Genomic DNA, 17,889 nt, shown 5'->3' with positions numbered 1-17,889 from the left:
AATTACATATGGAATAGTTCAATTAGCATAAGCATTAGATTAGCAGTATAGATTTCAATGAAAATGATATATATTGACAAAGTGATGCCTCTGGTGAGAAATCTTGACATTGAATCTAAGAAGCTATGAGATAGACTCTGTGTGGCGGAAAGGCTCGCTCTATGAGTTATCAGATTGGCCATTCACCAGCGTGTTCGTCTAGAAGCCTCCTCTCAAAGTCAACACTAAGTGCAACGAAGCTCCGGCTGGAATTCCTGATTCTTGCACGGTTTTGTCGTCATCGAGCTGGGAACCGTTGAAAATCAATCGCTGTTGGGCTGGAGTAATTCCTTCTTTTTCTTCCATCATTTCCTTGATACGGATGATTCTGTCGACAGGCTCGATATCAACCAAGATGTCTCTTCCAGTTAGCGTCTTGACTTTAACCTGCATTGTGTGTTGGAAGAATGATAGAGAAGAAAGTATTGAGTTCTATCGCACTGTGAAATATTCACTAGACTAATTGATTAGATTCGCATTCCTAGTCCATAGTTAAAATCCCATAGTTAAGAATACATAGTTAAGAAATGCGTTATGAAATATATGCCATACCTAATGAGAGTTAGATTCTACTCCACTTAAATTTTCACTTTGTCTATGTTTATCCCTTTATACTAAGCATGCTTCCCACTCCCGAGGTCAAGCACATCGATTATGACACAGTATACGAACCGTCGGAAGACTCGTTTCTCTTGCTCGACTGCTTTGAGCAAGAGCTCTCGTTTCTAACTACTAAGTTCTCTACAACCATACCTATAGTCACAGAGATCGGAACGGGCTCAGGTATCGTCACCACATTTCTTCAGAAAAACATTCTCCAGAAGGCCATATACATCAGCACAGATGTGAATCCTCATGCCTGCAAGACAGCACTCCATACAGTTAAAGTAAACAATGCTGATTCTGAATCTGAAAAATCTGAAAAATCAAAGAATGAAAAATCAACCCCCGAACTAGTAGATATCTGCCAGATGGACCTCGTTTCTGCTATACGACCCAAGATTGATGTTCTATTATTCAACCCTCCATATGTACCCGCTGGCGAAGTGCCGACGATACCCAACAAGGAAGATGACTCTACGTGGCTTGATTTAGCTCTTCTTGGAGGTGAAGATGGAATGGTGATTACCTGGAAAGTTTTGGATCTGCTAGACTCGATTTTAGCTGAAAATGGAGTGGCTTACATCCTATTCTGTGCCAGAAATAAACCAGACTTCGTAGCTAACGAGATGACGAAAAGGGGTTGGAAAGTTAAGGAGATTATCCAGAGGAAAGCAGGCTGGGAAGTGCTCTGTGTATTGAGGTTCCAAAGGCTATGATGAAACTACTAGACATACGAACTCAATTTCTTCATAATAAAGTGAGCACACGACATTTCATAGACAGCATTACATATAGAGCTTTATAGACAGCATTACAAATGCAATCATCTAGTCAATGACTTCGAACAACCTATATGTTTAGTAGACCATTAATTCAAGGTGGCATCGCTTACGTGATAAATTACATAACGACATTTTCCAGCATGTAGTGTAGGATTGCTAAACTATTATAGCGAGTCTTCTCTGAATACCGCCATTCTTCTACCACCACAACTATTGCAGTCTTTCTTTACTCTGAAATCCATTATATAATCTACTGATGTCTGGATATCGTAGAAGATTCGACGGTCCAGAAAATTTTCTGGCACGGGGTAGAGCTCCTGTGAGAAACTATACCCATGATGATTCTGCGGAGAGCATCACAATGAAAGCTCCAACTCCCGTGGTTGACGATTCTTTGGCCACCAGATGGGCTGGAAAACCTTCGAGATACAAGAAATTTGACTCCATAAGGCTAGATACCATCATAACAGGACACTTGACTCAAGAACAAGCAGACGCCTACCAACAGTATTTCAGAATAGAAGAAACCTCGGCCATTCTCAGAATAGCGCAACAGCAACGAAAGCCCATTCTCGGGCTACTTCCTTCTGGAAATCTTGAACAGAATCCCCATTTCAAGCGAGAACCATCTCCTCCTCCCAAGTATGACAATTTCGGAAATCGTATAAATACCAGAGAGTTGCGCACTGTAGCAATGCTCGAGAAGGAAAGAAACTTCTTAGTGGAAGAGGTAGCTAGTAGAATCAAAAACTATGTGCCACCAGCAGATTATAGAAAACCAGCTAAAACGGTAGAAAAGCTCTATATCCCCGTAAAGGACTACCCGGATATCAACTTTATGGGTCTCTTGCTTGGACCCAGAGGTAACACCTTGAGACAGATGCAAGAGGAGAGTGGTGCCAGAATGCAGTTGAGAGGAAAGGGGTCGGTCAAAGATGGAAAATCGGCTACTGATGATGACGATACCGGTGGAGAAATGACGTCAACGTCGTTCTCAAATCCTACTCTAGACTCCAACACAGATGATATGCATGTACTCATAACAGCAGATGCTCAACATAAGATCGCTATAGCTATCAAATTAGCCAATGAAGTGATAGAAAAGGCCATTTCTTCACCTGTAGGACAAAATGATTTGAAGCGAGGACAATTACGAGAGTTAGCTGTGTTGAACGGGACTTTAAGAGAAACAAAGCCATATAACCCAGAGGCCCGTGTCCAGAGAAAAGGATTAGATATCTCTCAAATAGTATGCAAATCCTGTGGAGGCATTGGTCATTATGCCAGAGACTGTAAAGTTAAACCTGACAGATATCCTCCAGGAACTGATTCTTATACTGGAACTGCCAGAACTTCATATCAAGAGCCATTGCAATCTCAAGAAGTATTACCTCCATGGAAGAAGCAAAAAGTCGAAGAAGTATTACCACCATGGCAAAGTGCTTCTTCGTCAGTTTCTGGTATTGCAAGCTTACCAGCTCCTCCAAAGCCTACTTCAGGAATTGTTCCACCGCTACCTGTAGGAATCAAACCTCCTGCTCCTCCACCTCCTCCAGCCACTGGATTTCCACCACCACCACCACCTTCAGTTAAACCGCCACCACCACCTTCAGCAGCAAAACCTCCACCTCCACCATCAGAAGTCAAAGTCCCACCTCCACCACCAGAAGTCAAAGTCCCACCTCCACCACCAGAAGTCAAAGTCCCACCTCCACCACCACCATCTAGTTGATCTAATATTGTTATCGTTTACTTTTTGATTCTAAAGATAATAATGAAGTAGCATAGGCATGAAGGCATATATATTTAGTCTATAGGAATAGATGAATAGAAGATATATATCCTTGGAAGATATCGATCTAAAGTAGTAGTAGTAGTAGTAGTAGTAGTAGTCGAATAGCTCATCAATAGCATAATATAGAAGAAAAGTTTAGCAGAGAAACGTCGATCTGGTCTACAATCAAGATTGATTTGAATACATTCGTATATACTTATATACATTGAAATAGAATCAAAGATAAACAAAAATACTTAATGACAAGAACCAAGCATTAAAATAGAAAGATTAACTAATTATAATAGAAGGAATAGAAAAAAGTAGGAGACAGGTGGGAGGTCCACCGTTGCAATAGGATTCATCAGTCGTTGACATGTAAATTGGGTTGTTAACAAATACAGAACAAGTAGCTTTTCAATTTCCAATTCAGCAAATAAACTAGTTTCTAGACACGGAAAAGAAGCTTACAAGACAACACACTTCTTCTTCTTTGTCTTCTTTTCCTTTCTGCTCAAGGAGGCTCTAGTGGCAGTTTCAAACACTTCTCTCACTCCCTGGCCGGTTCTGGCAGAACATTCCAAGTAGGAATAGGCACCAATCTTTTCAGCTACTGATTGGCCCTCGGAGGTCGAAACTGGTTGTTGTTGGTGTTGTCTCAATTGCTCAATGACATTAGGATCGTTTCTCAAGTCAGCCTTACAACAAACCAAAATGATAGGGACACCTTGGCAGAAGTGCAACACCTCAGAAATCCACTTTTCTAAAACGTTATCCAACGAATCTGGCGAATCAACAGAGAAACAGATCAAGATGACGTTGGAGTCTGGGTAGGACAAGGGTCTCAATCTGTCGTAATCTTCCTGGCCAGCTGTATCCCAAAGGGCTAATTCAACTACAGTGCCATCAATCTCAACATCAGCAACGTAATTTTCAAACACTGTGGGAACATAAACTTCTGGGAACGTTCCCTTGGAAAAGACAATCAACAAACAGGTCTTACCGCAGGCACCGTCACCGACAATAACCAACTTTCTGCGGAGTTCAGCAGGAGGAGGAACCATCTTGGGGATTCAGATTGGGGAAATGGAGTATAGGATGGAAGGAGCGAGTGATCAGTCACACGAACGAAAACAGCCGGGTCGTAAAAAATTTGCTGGCTTCAAAAAATTTGATTTGAGAATCAAATGATAAGAAACTTTCTACGAAAAAAAAACAACGAGACTAAAAATAGGGATTAGACGGGAATAACACAGTTCTGGAGGACAGGTTAGTCAAGCGGCACAAAGTAAGACAGGCAGTCGTATCGAGATGTCCACAGTGGAAAAACTAAGAAAATCAACCAATCGGATCTACAATGGAGAAAAAGCGAAAAGTGGTAAAAACATTAAAGCCAGGCAGTGGCATTTGATTTGAGATACAGACGATTACAAAAATATTAGATCGGTTATTCATTGCACATGATCAAAATCACGTGATTTTGATGCATCGTAAGTGCAGTGTTACATAACAATTGTAAGAAAAGCTCGTATGGCGCAGTGGTAGCGCAGCAGATTGCAAATCTGTTGGTCCTTAGTTCAATCCTGAGTGCGAGCTTTCCTTAGTTTTTCTCTCTTTTTTGTATGTTTATCACGTGATATATACTCAAATTGAAATACTCAGACTACAGATGCTCCTATATTTACTTGTATTGATTCTAATTGTTAATTATTTATTGTTATTGTTCTTATAATGGAAAACTCTGACGGCTTTATTCCCATAGCTGCAATTTTCTATGCGGTTTTCCATCCGACCCAGGGAACAAAGATTGTCCATCAGGTTCCTGAAGGGTCTATCTCCACAATTCACGAAGTCAATGCCAGCAATTCTGACAGCAGACATGCCAATTCGTCGATGTCTGTTAGCTCGACAGTAGATTCAGCCAATAATGAATCAGATGGTGAAGAAAGTGAGTATGTAGTTAATGAGCGTGCTAATACTCTCTTCAATTTCGACACAGTGAAAAATTATGTCATACCGAAGCCGCATCTCTGCAACAAGCTCATATCGTTCAAGATCAACAAGTTCAAGGTGATTGGGTATCCTGTAAATATTGAAAATGACCAGTACTCGCGTAACTCCTTCAATTTCAACTTTTGTTTTGTGTTTCCGTACGATATTGGAGATGTGACTCCATACGAGCCCGCAATTAGACGCATGGGCAAGATGTTCCAGGTTCTCGAGGAGCAGAATTTTATGTTGAGCAAGTTGGATAAGGACAACTCATTCTTCAAGAAGAGTAACGTCTCGAACGCCGTAGATAGCCAAAATATCAATATTGGTATTGACTTGAATTCGTACCATACGAGCTACAATGGAAACTATAATCCCTCGCAGACTACAAATGCTATAGAGACCGCCAATACAAATATCCATATGAACACCCCGGGTTATCTGAAGACGAAAAGGATCAATCTTTCCTCAATTGAGTCTTTAATCAATCAGATCTATCAGGATTTGAACAATTACTCCGAGTGCTGTATTCCTCTAGATAGTGCCAATTCAGTAGATATCAAGCTTTTCCCCATATTGCCTCCTCCGATTAATATCAAAGCTTTCCAGGTCCCAATTGCCACTGTTAAACTCAATTCTTTAGTAGATGTAAACTGGGATCCAACAATGATCAAGATCTTGCCGTATATTAATGGGCTCAATTCTGTCAAGAAAATCAGCGAATTAGCCGATGCAAACTATGTTTTGACGAAACAGTGTATCCAGCACTTGATGCACTACAAATGTATCGAAATTATAGATATCTTTCAGTTCGGAAACATTTATGCTCCTACAAATCATATAGGAAGTTTCTTGAAATCCAATGCCAAGATGGCAGAAGAGTGTCAGGCATATGTGATAACAAGCGATGTAAACTACGATACATCATCTTTCAGTAACACACCCAACAATTCACCATTCAACACTTTAAACAACAATTCTCCATATGGAGGATCGCTCTTGAAAAGAATGAATCCAGTGTATGGTTCTGGAAATGGCAGTTTAGGCAATGGAACGTCTGTTTCTCCCTTCACGAAGAACTCGGCCTATCTTTCTAAGTCCCCCAAGACTCCATTGGCAGAACACAGTGCTAGTAAAGGTGCTATCACTGTTAAAGTTCCATCAAAGGCTACGCTATTCTACTTGTACCGATCTTTGAATCAGGGTCAGACAGTGAAGGAGTGGTATATACAACATCGTAAACTATTGGTAAATGTGGATATCCGTAGATTCATCAACTTTGGTGTGCTTCGAGGAATCATCTACAGGGTACATACCTACCCAATTTTGAACTCTATCACTCGTCTCATTGAAAACAACGACGAAGAGCAGTACGCCAAGCTTGTGGATATAATAAGGAAAAAACATAGACCTAGAAAGAAAGAGGTGCTTTCTCGTCCCAAACTGAGCGAAGGTAATTTACTCAAAACTCGAGTCAATGAGCAGGTATTGAAAACAAGTCAAGGTAAAACAAAGAGAAAAGTCAGCTTCAATAAGCCACAAAAGGTGAAGCCTCTAAATGACATAATACTAGAAAGCGACAATGAGGGCGATTCTGACTCTGACTTTAGCGACGGTGGATCCTCAAACACATCATATCGTAGAAAAGGTAGAACTTCGTCAAGCTCAAGAAAAAAATATGGTTTACAAGAGACATTACTGTCAGGCAGCGAGGATGCATTGGAGCTGTTCGAAGAGGAGTCTGAGCTAGACTCTGAAGATGAACTTGATTCAGATGAAATAGAAGAGGAACGTGATATGATCAATCTCATCAAAATGTTGAAGGGTTACCAGTGTTTCGATAGTATATGCACGGAGTTGCAGAAGTCGCGGGCTGAAGTGGAGGCTGATATCGAGAAGATCGGCTCGTATAGTGTATTGAATGGGTAGGTAGGCAGATAATCGACTATGTTTTAGTTAGGTTGGATAGACATGTATTATATTATAAGCCATTGTGTACACTTGTTGAAGTTGTTCGGTATCAGATACTTTAGATATGTATATAACGTTGGAAAAGAAGTGCTGCTGTTCTACAAATACGATAATTTATAAGAGCTAGCCATCTCTCTTCGTATATGGCTTTTATAGCTGCGAAATTTTTGTGACAAAAGTAACAATCGAAACGCACTAAATTGTGCAGCACTTAAAATGCGAAACAGACCGGAATCAGGATTCCAGAAGAATGCAATAGAACTAAATTCAAACACAAATAAATTCGTACCCCAAATATTACAGAATACACCAATCCATGTACAATCTGTATTTGTACCGTCGAACCAGCAGTACCAGTTCGAAATTCCAATAACCTTGTACCACCACTACATGGAGCATTTCCCCAGCTAGATTGTCCGGGTAACCCTCCCGATCGAGAAAGTTCGCAGCCATTCGCGTTTATTTGTTTTGATTTCCTGTGTCAGGTTTTTTAATTTTTCTCACACTTTCTTCTTGTTTATGTTTGTTATTTCCAGAGGTTGCTGATTGTTCAAGTCAATTGTCGAGTAACTATATATATATCATACTATGTCTGGAAAAGGTAAAGTCCACGGTGGTAAGGGTAAGTCTTCAGAGGCTGCCAAGTCGTCCACATCCCATTCTGCCAGAGCTGGGTTGCAGTTCCCAGTTGGTAGAATCAAGAGATACTTGAAGCGTACCGCGCAGAACAAGATAAGAGTGGGGTCCAAGTCAGCCATCTACTTGACGGCCGTGTTGGAGTATTTGACTGCCGAAGTGTTGGAATTGGCTGGTAACGCTGCCAAGGACTTGAAGGTCAAGAGAATCACGCCTAGACACTTGCAATTGGCCATCAGAGGTGATGAAGAATTGGATAACTTGATCAAGGCCACGATCGCCTACGGTGGTGTTTTGCCTCACATCAACAAGGCTTTGTTGTTGAAGGTAGAAAAGAAGAAACAGAAATAAGAATCGGACTTGGATGCCGTGTTCAGTCACTTGACGTTGTCATAGTATTTCATTGTTGTGCATTTCGAGGTTAGCATGGTAGATGGTTTGAAATTGTTATTGTTGATGTTTTTCCCTTGTTTTGCCTTCATTTTGCTTCTTTCTTTCCGTTGATCTGTTGATCATTGTCTTCTTGCTTTGTTTTATTCTCACGATTAAAATATGTTGTACTATATTATTCCAGTTTGTTAGCGATGTTTGCTTATTATTATTATTTTGCTTATATAAATATGATGTATCATAGTTTGAAGGTGTAGCATTGAATAGATATGGTAACGTATCTTGCTTGGTAGATGCTTCATGATATCAGTAGGTATTGACAGCAAAGAAACTATGTTTGTGCCTAATCTTCACTATTCAGTAACTCTCTACTATTCAAGCTAAATTTGGTCTACTTTCAGTTTAATATCTACTAGTAAGGCCGTCCTTGGATCGTCTACTTTCGTCATTCCTAAACAATGCTACAATAGTGCTACTATGCTTACTTCAATGTTTCTATGTCGATCTATGTACAAGAATATACGAACAGTTTATGCTGAGGTTGGTGCAGATGAAGTCACCGGGCTTATGACGGACTGAGTGTTATTAGTCAGAGCAGGCTTGACTGGAGCAGATTCAATTTTCACATACTTCGGCTTGAACCCGTCTGGGATACGGTAGTCATCGAGTTTGATGTTGATATCTCCGAGTTTCGACTTGATGAACTCGATTTCGTTCTGTAACACCGATATATCGTCAGCCAATGCATCTCTTTCATCATTAGCTTTCTTTCTACTTCTATAACTTTCGTAAAAAATGAGCGAACCCGCCACGCTGAAGATAAACAATTCAGATAAGAAAGCAGCACCGTTCTCTACAGCTTTGGCATCATTCAAAGGTCTAATTTTGATCTTCTTTTCGCCCAACAACGACATCCGGAGACGGAGGTCAGTACTGTGTACTGTCTGTGCTACAGTGATACATGCTTTTCTGAAACTTTCATGTTGTTTGGCTTGTGTCTTTAAAGCTGTTCCAATTGGTTTTGCCACAGTTCTCACCAACAACGAAGTCAATTTTAATGCTATTCCACTCATAGTAGATTTGGCTTTTCAGAGGTGTGTAGTATAATAAGGCGAGAGTGGTATTGTTTACTCCTCAATAATAGAGCCAGTGGAACCGGTGATTATCTGGTGCTGTTGGTTAGGGTGGTATTAGGTAAAATTTCGACTCCTCTACTTCTGTGGGTGAAAATGGACGAAATGAATAATGCTGCTGGGTCGTTTAGTCGAACAACTTATCTGCAGCAGCTATGTCTCTAAGGAATTGCAATATCTATCTGTGGTCTGCTAGCAAGGAATGGTGAAGAAGTCCAAACAAAATCGTAGAGAACTGAGAAATGCTCGCTGATCCGAACCTCATAATTAAGCAGCAAGCTAAAAATCCTAAAAGACTCCTAAAGTCCGCAGAGTCAGGAATGTTCAGCCGTTACTCGCACAAAGAAAATTCACTTAATCTATTCCTGAATTTGTTCTTTGCTACCTCAAAAATATATACAAATCAGCCTATTACTTACTGTCATTAGGTACTTGTCTAAAGGATATTCTTTTAACTATCTAGTCGCTGCTTCCAGCGAAAGAAAACGAACCGAAATAATGTAACGAGAGAAATCTATGGAAACGTATGGATATTCTTGATCTTTGGTAGTTTTAGTAGCCTTCTAAAGTGACTGGACCGCCAACTTCACAATACTGTCTCCAGTCCATGAAGTATGTAGAAACCAATAAGTCGTAGAATCTGCTGTCGTCGATCTTGTTGACGATGGTGGCATTACCGGTGATTTGGCCCTTTGGAGCAAACTCAGAACCCCAGATTCTCAAACTTCCGTAGAATGGAGAGTAGAACTGCGTGTCCACAGCTACAGAGAAGTTTGTTGTGCTTTGAACCATGTCTGGCCACACCATGAAGGCAGAGACTACTTCGTCCCAGAATGGAAGGGTCTGTTCAGAAGTATTTTCAGTGTAGTTTCCCGTAGCAACCAAGTTCAAGACTGGTTCTAAGTAGGAGTTTTCTTCCAACACACTGTAGCCACCGGCCTTGGTGATGAGTCTGTCGTACAATTCTTGGGATGGAACCAAGTAGTTGGTGACGTTGGCACCGATGTACAATTCAGTCCAGTTGGCAGTCAAGACGATTTGGGCAGCTTCTGGATCTTGCATCAAGTTGATGTCGGTGTTTATGTCATTGACAATAGGAGTTCCAGTGCCGGCTGCGAATTGTTGATCAAAATACCCTCCCATAATGTACAAACCGGCAGCATCCTTGACGAGGTCTGGGTAGAGGGAAATGGCCTGAGCAACGGTTGTCATCATACCTGCAGCATAGATATAGACAGGGTCAGTATCCTTGTTGGCCTTGACGGCTTCAATCAAGGCTACGGCACCTGGGACAGAGTCGTTGTAGGTGATATTGTCCCAAGAGTAAAGATCTTCGTAGGAAGGAGCGAAGGCACCTTGCCATACCAATTCTCCGAAGAGGGATTGCCAGGTGTCAAAGGTGTCCTGAGTTCTCAACAATGGCTGTTGGGCACCTACATAGTGTGGAATACAAGAAGTCAAGTTGTAGGCTGTTAACACGTCGTAGGCTGCACCTGCAGAATCCACTGTAGAAGAGGAACCGAACGAGGTAGAGATACCGAGGACTTCCCAACCGGCCAACAAAGGAAACAAAACTTGCAAGGGAGCCAATCCATCGTTGTCAATAAACACCTTTTTAGCAGCGGTCAAACCAGCAACTGAAGCTGCTACAAGAACCTTTGAAATTTGCACCATTCTTTATTATTTTCACTTGCGTCTACCAAGAATGTATTTTGCGCTTTCTTTCGCGCTGCTGGTAATTCTTGTTAATATGTCAAAAAGCCAAAAGAACCATGGCGAGAATTTGCAACTGGACTTGCAATTCAATTTATAGTCGAGAATTTCAGTCCGAATTAAGACGTCGAGTCGGGCTCGGCCATAGCGTTGCAGATTTCATCGAGGTACATACGAGCACAGCTCCACCGTTATCTATTTCAATTGATGAGATGCATAATCTATTACCTATTATGGCGGCTATTATGGCTATTTGACCCAATGCAGGATGAAACCAAATTGCCTCGTTCTCCTATGGCACATTGCAATTGCTTCATGGTCAAGAATGTGATAAACAGTAGCGGACCTATGCGGGAGTGCCGCGGCTCGTGAAAAAGAAGTGATATTGCTTTCGTTTTCGTTAACTAAAACGGTGAATGTTTTATTTTTTCAATTACTTCTCTTATCCACTTTCGCAAGTCAATGTCAGGCTTAGGCTCGAGTTACGCTCAAAATACTATTACGAGATCCAAAGCCTCTACCTTTTACGGATGGAAATAATATTCAATTGTTTTGTGCCGCTATATCTCTGGTGAAAAACTTAGCTAAAACTTGGCCGCATCACTACTATTATTTTTACTGCTGCTCCAATGCTTGATGTCTAGCAAATTTTTCACCTGATTAGATCCACCATACCTGTTCTGGAGATCGTAGACATCTCTGTTAGTCGTACTCTCTGGTCTCCATCTCCAAAACCGTTCTATATCCGGTGGTAGACTTTCTGGTCCGTTCGACACCACGCTGGCTATATATTTTCCAATTACTGGCATATACTTGAAGCCTTGTCCAGAATCTCCCGTGCCAAGAATTAGGTTTTTGTGCTTTGGGTGCGTTCCAATAAGGAAGTTCCTATCGGAAGTATCTGTGCACCAACATATTTTTGTCACCGCAAATGGGCGAGCTGATAGATTTGGGAATGTCTCTTTTAAGAATATTCTAATCTGCTTTTCGGCTTCCTGGGGGATTTTATCAAGATATACCGGTTTGGAAATTGTCGAGTCTTCTGAAAAATTTATGTAGCCAGGAAATTCGTTGCAGATCTTCAAATGATTTTTCTTATCGGGCTCAAAGAAGAAGCCTTGATCAAGATTCAATACTACGGGCAAGTTTTTAAGCAGTTCAACCTCACACGGCAAAAGCTCAATATGAACTACCGTAAAGCATTTGGCTAATAGCTGGTTTTCGAAGTCCAAGATCTGGTCCGATTTGGCTCCCGCACAAATCACCACCTTGTCACCTTTGATTACCTGGCCAGTAGTTGTTCTCACTCCAATTACCGTATCTTGGTTGAACACGAGTTCCTCAACATTGGCTATTTCGAATTGCCCTCCCAATTTTCTGATTTCATTCGCAGCAAATTCCAATGCCAATCTGGCAAAAGCCCATCCACAGTTCTTCTTTTGGTGGAAACCTACCCAATTCCTGAATCTAGAACTATTATCATCTGACCCAGTCAAACTTGGAATAACTTTGGCAAAATCTTGTGACCCATCCAAGGCCGAGTGCTCAATTCCTAATTTTTCCAACCTCTTTCTTCTATCCTGAATATCGTGTATCTTTTCGTTTGTAGCAGCGTAGATAATTCCAGTCTCGTGGAACGCATCTCTGTAGATTGGATCATTTCTCCAAAGTTGTAAAGCTTCCAACGCCAATTCCGAAAGAAACTTGTTATCAACGGTGGACTGGACTATCTTGTTGACATCGTTACCAGCACTTAATGGGGATGGAGGGGGGTAAGGATCAACAAGAGTAACAGTCTTGTACCCTTTTCTCAAAAGCTCCAAACCGGTGGAAAGTCCAAAAGTACCGGCACCAACTATAACAATACGGGAATCCAATGGGATTTGTTCATTTACCATCTTATAGTTGATGGTATAATATACTCTACCAAGTGATATATATATTGGTTATTGGTTATATACAATATATATATCTATCTATCTATATTTTAAAATATATACTATATATATATATAATTGAGTGGCTGCGAATCTCAATCTGTACAGTTAAGGATACTTGTAGATGAGAATTAGTCGATCCCGGAACATTAATTTGGAGGATCCATTTGCGCTCTTGGTTAAAACAGAAGTGGGCCCCCAAAGCAATCCGTGAAGTTCGACCCGAATAGTATGTTTTGGTGATGGATCACATGATTTTGGGGGACGCGAATATTGGGGGAGTCTCCAAAAATGTAGATAGTGAATTTCTCAGTACGACCGTTTCAACATTCTTATATTTGGCTTCTGTGGGATCAATGGCAGACGAACGAAATCAAATTGAGCAGTTCAAAATCGAGCTTGAGAATTTGCAGAAGACACGTTCCATTCTTCAGGCCGTCAAGGAATCTACTAACAAGATCTACCAGGACATATATGATGTGCACCAGGTTAACAATCCACAGCTATTAGCTGAAGCTGAAAAGCTTGAGAAGGTGATACAATCTATACCATAAATTGGTTTTTAGACGGCAGGTCTCAACTTATAATATCTGTATACTTGTGCAATGCATTGGCTAAAGTATCTCAATTGCATTCTGATTATGGATGCAATAGATGTATTATTATACAAATTATTGATGCTATACTCTATTCGAAAATATTCAGGTAGAATATAGTCTAGTCTACGTGAATGTCTTTTCAACGGTGACTCTGGGGAAATATCTATGATGACTCTTTATGATTTTCAATTTGTAGTTGTGGGAATTGATTTGCAGAATATCGTTCTTGTTGCTTTCAAGAATTTCGACAAATTTTTCAACTTCTTCGCTGTAGCTGTCGATGCACTTAACAATGCTTTCGTACCAGTAGACGACCTTCAGGTTGTCGTCCTGGACGAATTGGCTATTTATCCTATCGTCATTTACGATATCTTTTAATAAGCTTTGGTACAAAGATTTGGATAAGTGAAGTTTGTTTTTGATCACCTTTATCAAGGAAAGTGCTGACTGGAACTTGTCTGGTGCTTCGTCCAATCCCAAAGCTTTGAACGAGTTGATATACTGGGCGTATGTAGGAAGACTGGGTACTCCAATGGAAGACCATGGCTTCATTCTGAAGTGAAACATGTCTTCCATAGATGTCAATGAACTCTTTGGTCCATCTCTGAAATCGCATATTCCCAAATTGGAGATTATCATCAAAAACACACAAATTGCATCCAAGAAGTTGTTCATGGCAACAAGCGAGTTGGTAAGGAAAATTCTGTTGTAGTCACGGGTTTGCACTAACTGAGGGAGGATTTTATTTTGATAGTACAATTGCAACTCCTTCAATTGCTGCTTCTTGGGGCCTGCCTTAAACTTCTTGATCTTTTTGGGATGCGTTTTCTCGATGTAGGCGATTTTTCCTTCGATGATCAAGTCGATTCGGCCAGTAAGATGTTCTACAATAAGCTGTATCAAGTATGCTACGTACCAGTAGATTAGATAGATCTCGAAGTCCTTGTATAGCTCCAAATTCACTCCATTAAGTGCTAAATCAATCATTGCCTGTAGTTTTGTGAAGTAGACGTAAGAGCTGACAGCCATGCCAAGGTCACCACTAGGCAACTCGTTTCCAATCTTGCACAACTGAAAGCACTCGACTTCAAATGACTCCCACGATACCTGGAGAGTATCCCAGAGTACCAAGCTTTTAGACATTAACTGTTGCTGGCGACAGACATTGCTGGCGTGGACTGTTACATTGTGATATACACAGCTTTCGAGATCCTGGAGCATCTGCTGGAGTCTGTCCTTGAGCTGGTGTTTCAATTCTGGCTTGACGCTCGATAAACTTGAATCGTCTAAATAGAGCAAGTCTGTGTTTTTACCCACGACGTTCTCTATGTTGTCTATGGAATAGTTACTGACAGTAATGTTCGGACAACCCAAAATGGTACGATCGTCTCTGATCACGTAGAGCTGGAATATGCCCCTAGCAATGATATTCATATCGACTGCAGACGTTGAAATATCGTAACGAAGAAAGTTGATGAGCTGATTGTAGTTACAGATCTTATGGGAGTTTACCACAAATCCTTGTACAGATTGAAAGAGCGATCTGATAGATTTCCACGCTTCTACTGGAGCAATCTCGTAAACTTCTACAGGGATGGTTTTGTTCTCTCTGTCTAGCTGTATGAACCTAGAGAATGCTCCACCAGGACAGCTTTGGTTGTACTCAATGGAAGATAATTTGTCTACTAGCTCTGTTCCATCAGATAAGAAATCAAAAGAAGGTGTAATTCCTTTTTGAGATTCTTCAAACAACGGAACCAGTAATGAGAACACCGAATTCAACTGGTTCAATCTGAGAACGAGTTTGAGCTGAGAGATTAAGACATCAGCACCTGATTCAATGTCACTGGCCAAGATCCATTCTATAGTATGGTTCAACTCATCCAATACTGCTACCGTGGAGATTTCTCCTAGGAAATCGAGTCCAGCTGTTCGCGTGGTGATATCCTCTTCTTCATAGAGAACATTCATAGCGATATCAAGCGTGATCCCGACAAATTTGGCAAGACCTATGATAAACAGCTTCAATACCTTGTGAACTAGCTGATACTCGAGAGAGTCTGTGGATATGACGGTGTCATGGTGTTGCCATTGTGAGCCCTGCAAGCGTCTGTCTACAAGCGAGCACCTTTGGCTGAGACTTCCGTCCCTGAAGAATGCATAGTTTTCTAACAAAGTCTGGACATAGCGACAGCTGAGAACTGTCAACGGTAGCGAGCTGTTGTTGAGCCATGAGGGTAAGAGATGCAATAATCGATTCTGGACCGCAATCACCGAGTCAATCAGCTGTGGCCTTCCGGAATCGAAAGCGATTTCCTCGTCCAGAAGAGTAATCAACCCTGTGTCCAAATTGGGGTTGAGCATCTCCAATGCTCTGGTGCCTTCTAGCAAGTTGAACATCTCGGCCTTAATGACCTTGTTGTCCGAGATGTACAGCAAGGAGCTGAAAAGCTCGTTTGTTATATCTATGTGGGCATGTGGCTCTCGAGGATCGCCATTCTGGTCTTGAGAGTTGTTAGTGGGTGAAAATTTAGAATGTGATTACACTACATTTGTATGAGCTGCTATGAACTGAAAAATAGACAGAAAAAGCACGCAATGTCTGCTCACTGAGGCTCAAAATGCTCTGAATGCTACATACCTAGCGAGATCATTCTCTACTATTCTAACGTGCCTGTGGTAGGTGTGTCTTTGAAGCACGACTTTCTGTTTCTGAGGAAGATGCCTTGCTAAAAGGGTGTTCGAGATTGGTGAAGAAATCGTATATTCCTGTATGGCTCATGTAGATAGAAAAACGCGACAGAAACGAGACAGAGGAAAAGCAGAGTCCGACACAGAAGAATGCGACACTGAAAATGCAGCACAACTAGCATATTGGGCCTGATCTGATCGGATCTGATCTGATCCATACTTTCCGAAATAACCCCGATCTCTGCTACACAGTCAGGCATTGACACGAGCAAGGTATGGATACCGAAAGTAAATGTGGTGATGGACAGAACAAGAAGTAGAGAAGATGCGGCACTTTGGTGTGCCTGAAAGCCGCGGCACATAATTCGCACCCATCGTTATCTTGGTCAGTAGGTCAATAGCCCGGGCAAACCGACAATCTCTGCTCCACTGAGCGTAAATGAACAGCCGAATGTGGATTTCGTCGAGCGGGAGATCGAAAGCAGAAGGTTGTAACGGTTATGGTTATGCAATCTTCTCCAATGCCGTGGAAGCGAATGTGTAGAAGTGCACTTTCCGATGGCTAGAGAGCGATTGTCACAATGTCAAAAAGGAACAGACCCCGCATCTTCGACTTCCAAACGTCTGTCTGAGAGCAGGAACACAGATACTAAACCTTGTTAACAATAAGGTAGGGCTCAGAAGATTGTGGCCGCCGTCTGATGAACGGTGGATTCGGTGATAGCGTCCGCTGCCGCATTCAGCTGCTGGAGAAGAGGAGAATAGAGATTTCTACAAGAATTCAGGCTCTTTTGCGACCTCGCATGGAAAGGATTTGCAGAATAGAGTGAAGAACAACGTGAAGAATAACGTGAAAAGATAGACGTGAAAAATAGGTATGAAATCAAGCCCAGTTCGAAGTCGTTTTAGCAAAGTATGACCAGCTTTCAGCATCCCGTAATTGCAACTGCAATTGCGCTGCGGTGCACTGCGGTTGCACTGCGATTGCAATTGCACGAGTAGCGAGGGCTTCGATTTGATACCCCGACGTGAGTCATGTAAACACCTCTACAGCAGGCTTCGGTACAGTTCGCTACCGAAACAGCAACAGTTAGCGCTATTCTACAAGGAAAGGTATGATGTCAGTGTCAAAAAGAAAGAAAAGAGGCTTTGGTTGCCCGTCAGTGCGGAGGCTAGAACTTCCTGTTTTCGCGGCTGTAATTGGAAAGTCAATTCCATCCACAATGAGGTCCAGCTGAAAACGAAACGGAACCGTCTCAAATGAGAGAAGACGTTATAATTCAAACCGTTTTTTGGTGCTGACAAATGTGGGACGGGGCCAATATCCGGGGTGCAAGCGCAAAGCGTGCATGCCGACCCGGTTCCGAGGGCGAGTGCGACAACCGGCTCAGCGAACATACGGCTAGCGGACAGAACCTTGTGAACAGGAAGGTTCGGAGCCGGGCGGCCAGGAACCGTATCGTGGTCTGACTTAGGCGATGTAGTTGGAGAAGGCGTAACATGTGCCCCTTTGGTGTTGTACGCAGTTGGCCAGTTTGGGTGGGGCGAGAGCTATGGGAGACGGCGGAGAATTTCCAGACCGAAAAGTGAGTCTGGCGGGCTGCGATTAATGCGAAAGCGAAACTTGGA

The 17,889-nt window shown here is 41.8% G+C and overlaps 10 protein-coding genes across 10 annotated transcripts; 4 read left to right on the top strand and 6 right to left on the bottom strand. All coding sequences in view use genetic code 12, as the record gives it.

Annotated features, from left to right (window-relative positions):
* Window positions 1-198: 198 nt before the first annotated feature.
* PICST_34540 (predicted protein) lies at window positions 199-432 on the bottom strand (the record flags this gene model as incomplete). Its single annotated transcript, XM_001386780.1, has 1 exon — window positions 199-432. One exon carries the CDS (start codon window positions 430-432, stop codon window positions 199-201), a length of 234 nt encoding a protein of 77 aa, XP_001386817.1.
* A 227-nt stretch (window positions 433-659) lies between these two features.
* Window positions 660-1,358, top strand: PICST_53410 (predicted protein; the record flags this gene model as incomplete). The annotated part of the gene is made up of 1 exon (XM_001387016.1): window positions 660-1,358. The coding sequence occupies one exon, from the start codon at window positions 660-662 to the stop codon at window positions 1,356-1,358; it is 699 nt and encodes a 232-aa protein (XP_001387053.2).
* A 427-nt stretch (window positions 1,359-1,785) lies between these two features.
* On the top strand, window positions 1,786-3,156 carry PICST_53344 (predicted protein; the record flags this gene model as incomplete). Its single annotated transcript, XM_001387015.1, has 2 exons — window positions 1,786-2,721; window positions 2,914-3,156. 2 exons carry the CDS (start codon window positions 1,786-1,788, stop codon window positions 3,154-3,156), a joined length of 1,179 nt encoding a protein of 392 aa, XP_001387052.1.
* Window positions 3,157-3,665: 509 nt separating this feature from the next.
* Window positions 3,666-4,262, bottom strand: PICST_40058 (predicted protein; the record flags this gene model as incomplete). Its single annotated transcript, XM_001386779.1, has 1 exon — window positions 3,666-4,262. The coding sequence occupies one exon, from the start codon at window positions 4,260-4,262 to the stop codon at window positions 3,666-3,668; it is 597 nt and encodes a 198-aa protein (XP_001386816.1).
* A 667-nt stretch (window positions 4,263-4,929) lies between these two features.
* Window positions 4,930-7,119, top strand: NPR2 (Nitrogen permease regulator 2; the record flags this gene model as incomplete). The annotated part of the gene is made up of 5 exons (XM_001387014.1): window positions 4,930-5,049; window positions 5,167-5,493; window positions 5,593-6,214; window positions 6,311-6,829; window positions 6,941-7,119. The coding sequence occupies 5 exons, from the start codon at window positions 4,930-4,932 to the stop codon at window positions 7,117-7,119; spliced, it is 1,767 nt and encodes a 588-aa protein (XP_001387051.2).
* A 642-nt stretch (window positions 7,120-7,761) lies between these two features.
* On the top strand, window positions 7,762-8,148 carry PICST_9318 (histone H2A variant; the record flags this gene model as incomplete). The annotated part of the gene is made up of 1 exon (XM_001387013.2): window positions 7,762-8,148. A coding segment is annotated over one exon (387 nt), but the record flags the coding sequence as incomplete, so codon positions are not given.
* Window positions 8,149-8,852: 704 nt separating this feature from the next.
* Window positions 8,853-9,260, bottom strand: PICST_53659 (predicted protein; the record flags this gene model as incomplete). The annotated part of the gene is made up of 1 exon (XM_001386778.1): window positions 8,853-9,260. A coding segment is annotated over one exon (408 nt), but the record flags the coding sequence as incomplete, so codon positions are not given.
* A 612-nt stretch (window positions 9,261-9,872) lies between these two features.
* PICST_39453 (Inosine/uridine-preferring nucleoside hydrolase) lies at window positions 9,873-10,994 on the bottom strand (the record flags this gene model as incomplete). The annotated part of the gene is made up of 1 exon (XM_001386777.1): window positions 9,873-10,994. The coding sequence occupies one exon, from the start codon at window positions 10,992-10,994 to the stop codon at window positions 9,873-9,875; it is 1,122 nt and encodes a 373-aa protein (XP_001386814.1).
* Window positions 10,995-11,617: 623 nt separating this feature from the next.
* Window positions 11,618-12,931, bottom strand: PICST_53135 (predicted protein; the record flags this gene model as incomplete). Its single annotated transcript, XM_001386776.1, is given in 2 exon segments — window positions 11,618-12,506; window positions 12,522-12,931. The coding sequence occupies 2 exon segments, from the start codon at window positions 12,929-12,931 to the stop codon at window positions 11,618-11,620; spliced, it is 1,299 nt and encodes a 432-aa protein (XP_001386813.2).
* A 761-nt stretch (window positions 12,932-13,692) lies between these two features.
* Window positions 13,693-16,223, bottom strand: MAK10 (glucose-repressible protein; the record flags this gene model as incomplete). The annotated part of the gene is made up of 2 exons (XM_001386775.1): window positions 13,693-16,073; window positions 16,211-16,223. 2 exons carry the CDS (start codon window positions 16,221-16,223, stop codon window positions 13,693-13,695), a joined length of 2,394 nt encoding a protein of 797 aa, XP_001386812.2.
* Window positions 16,224-17,889: the final 1,666 nt, after the last annotated feature.

The sequence above is a fragment of the Scheffersomyces stipitis genome, chromosome 1 (assembly GCF_000209165.1).
Source record: "Scheffersomyces stipitis CBS 6054 chromosome 1, whole genome shotgun sequence".
NCBI classification, from domain to species: Eukaryota; Fungi; Ascomycota; class Pichiomycetes; order Serinales; family Debaryomycetaceae; genus Scheffersomyces; species Scheffersomyces stipitis.
The sequence above is the reverse complement of the archived record's forward strand: the minus strand, read 5'-3'. Positions and strand labels throughout refer to the sequence as shown.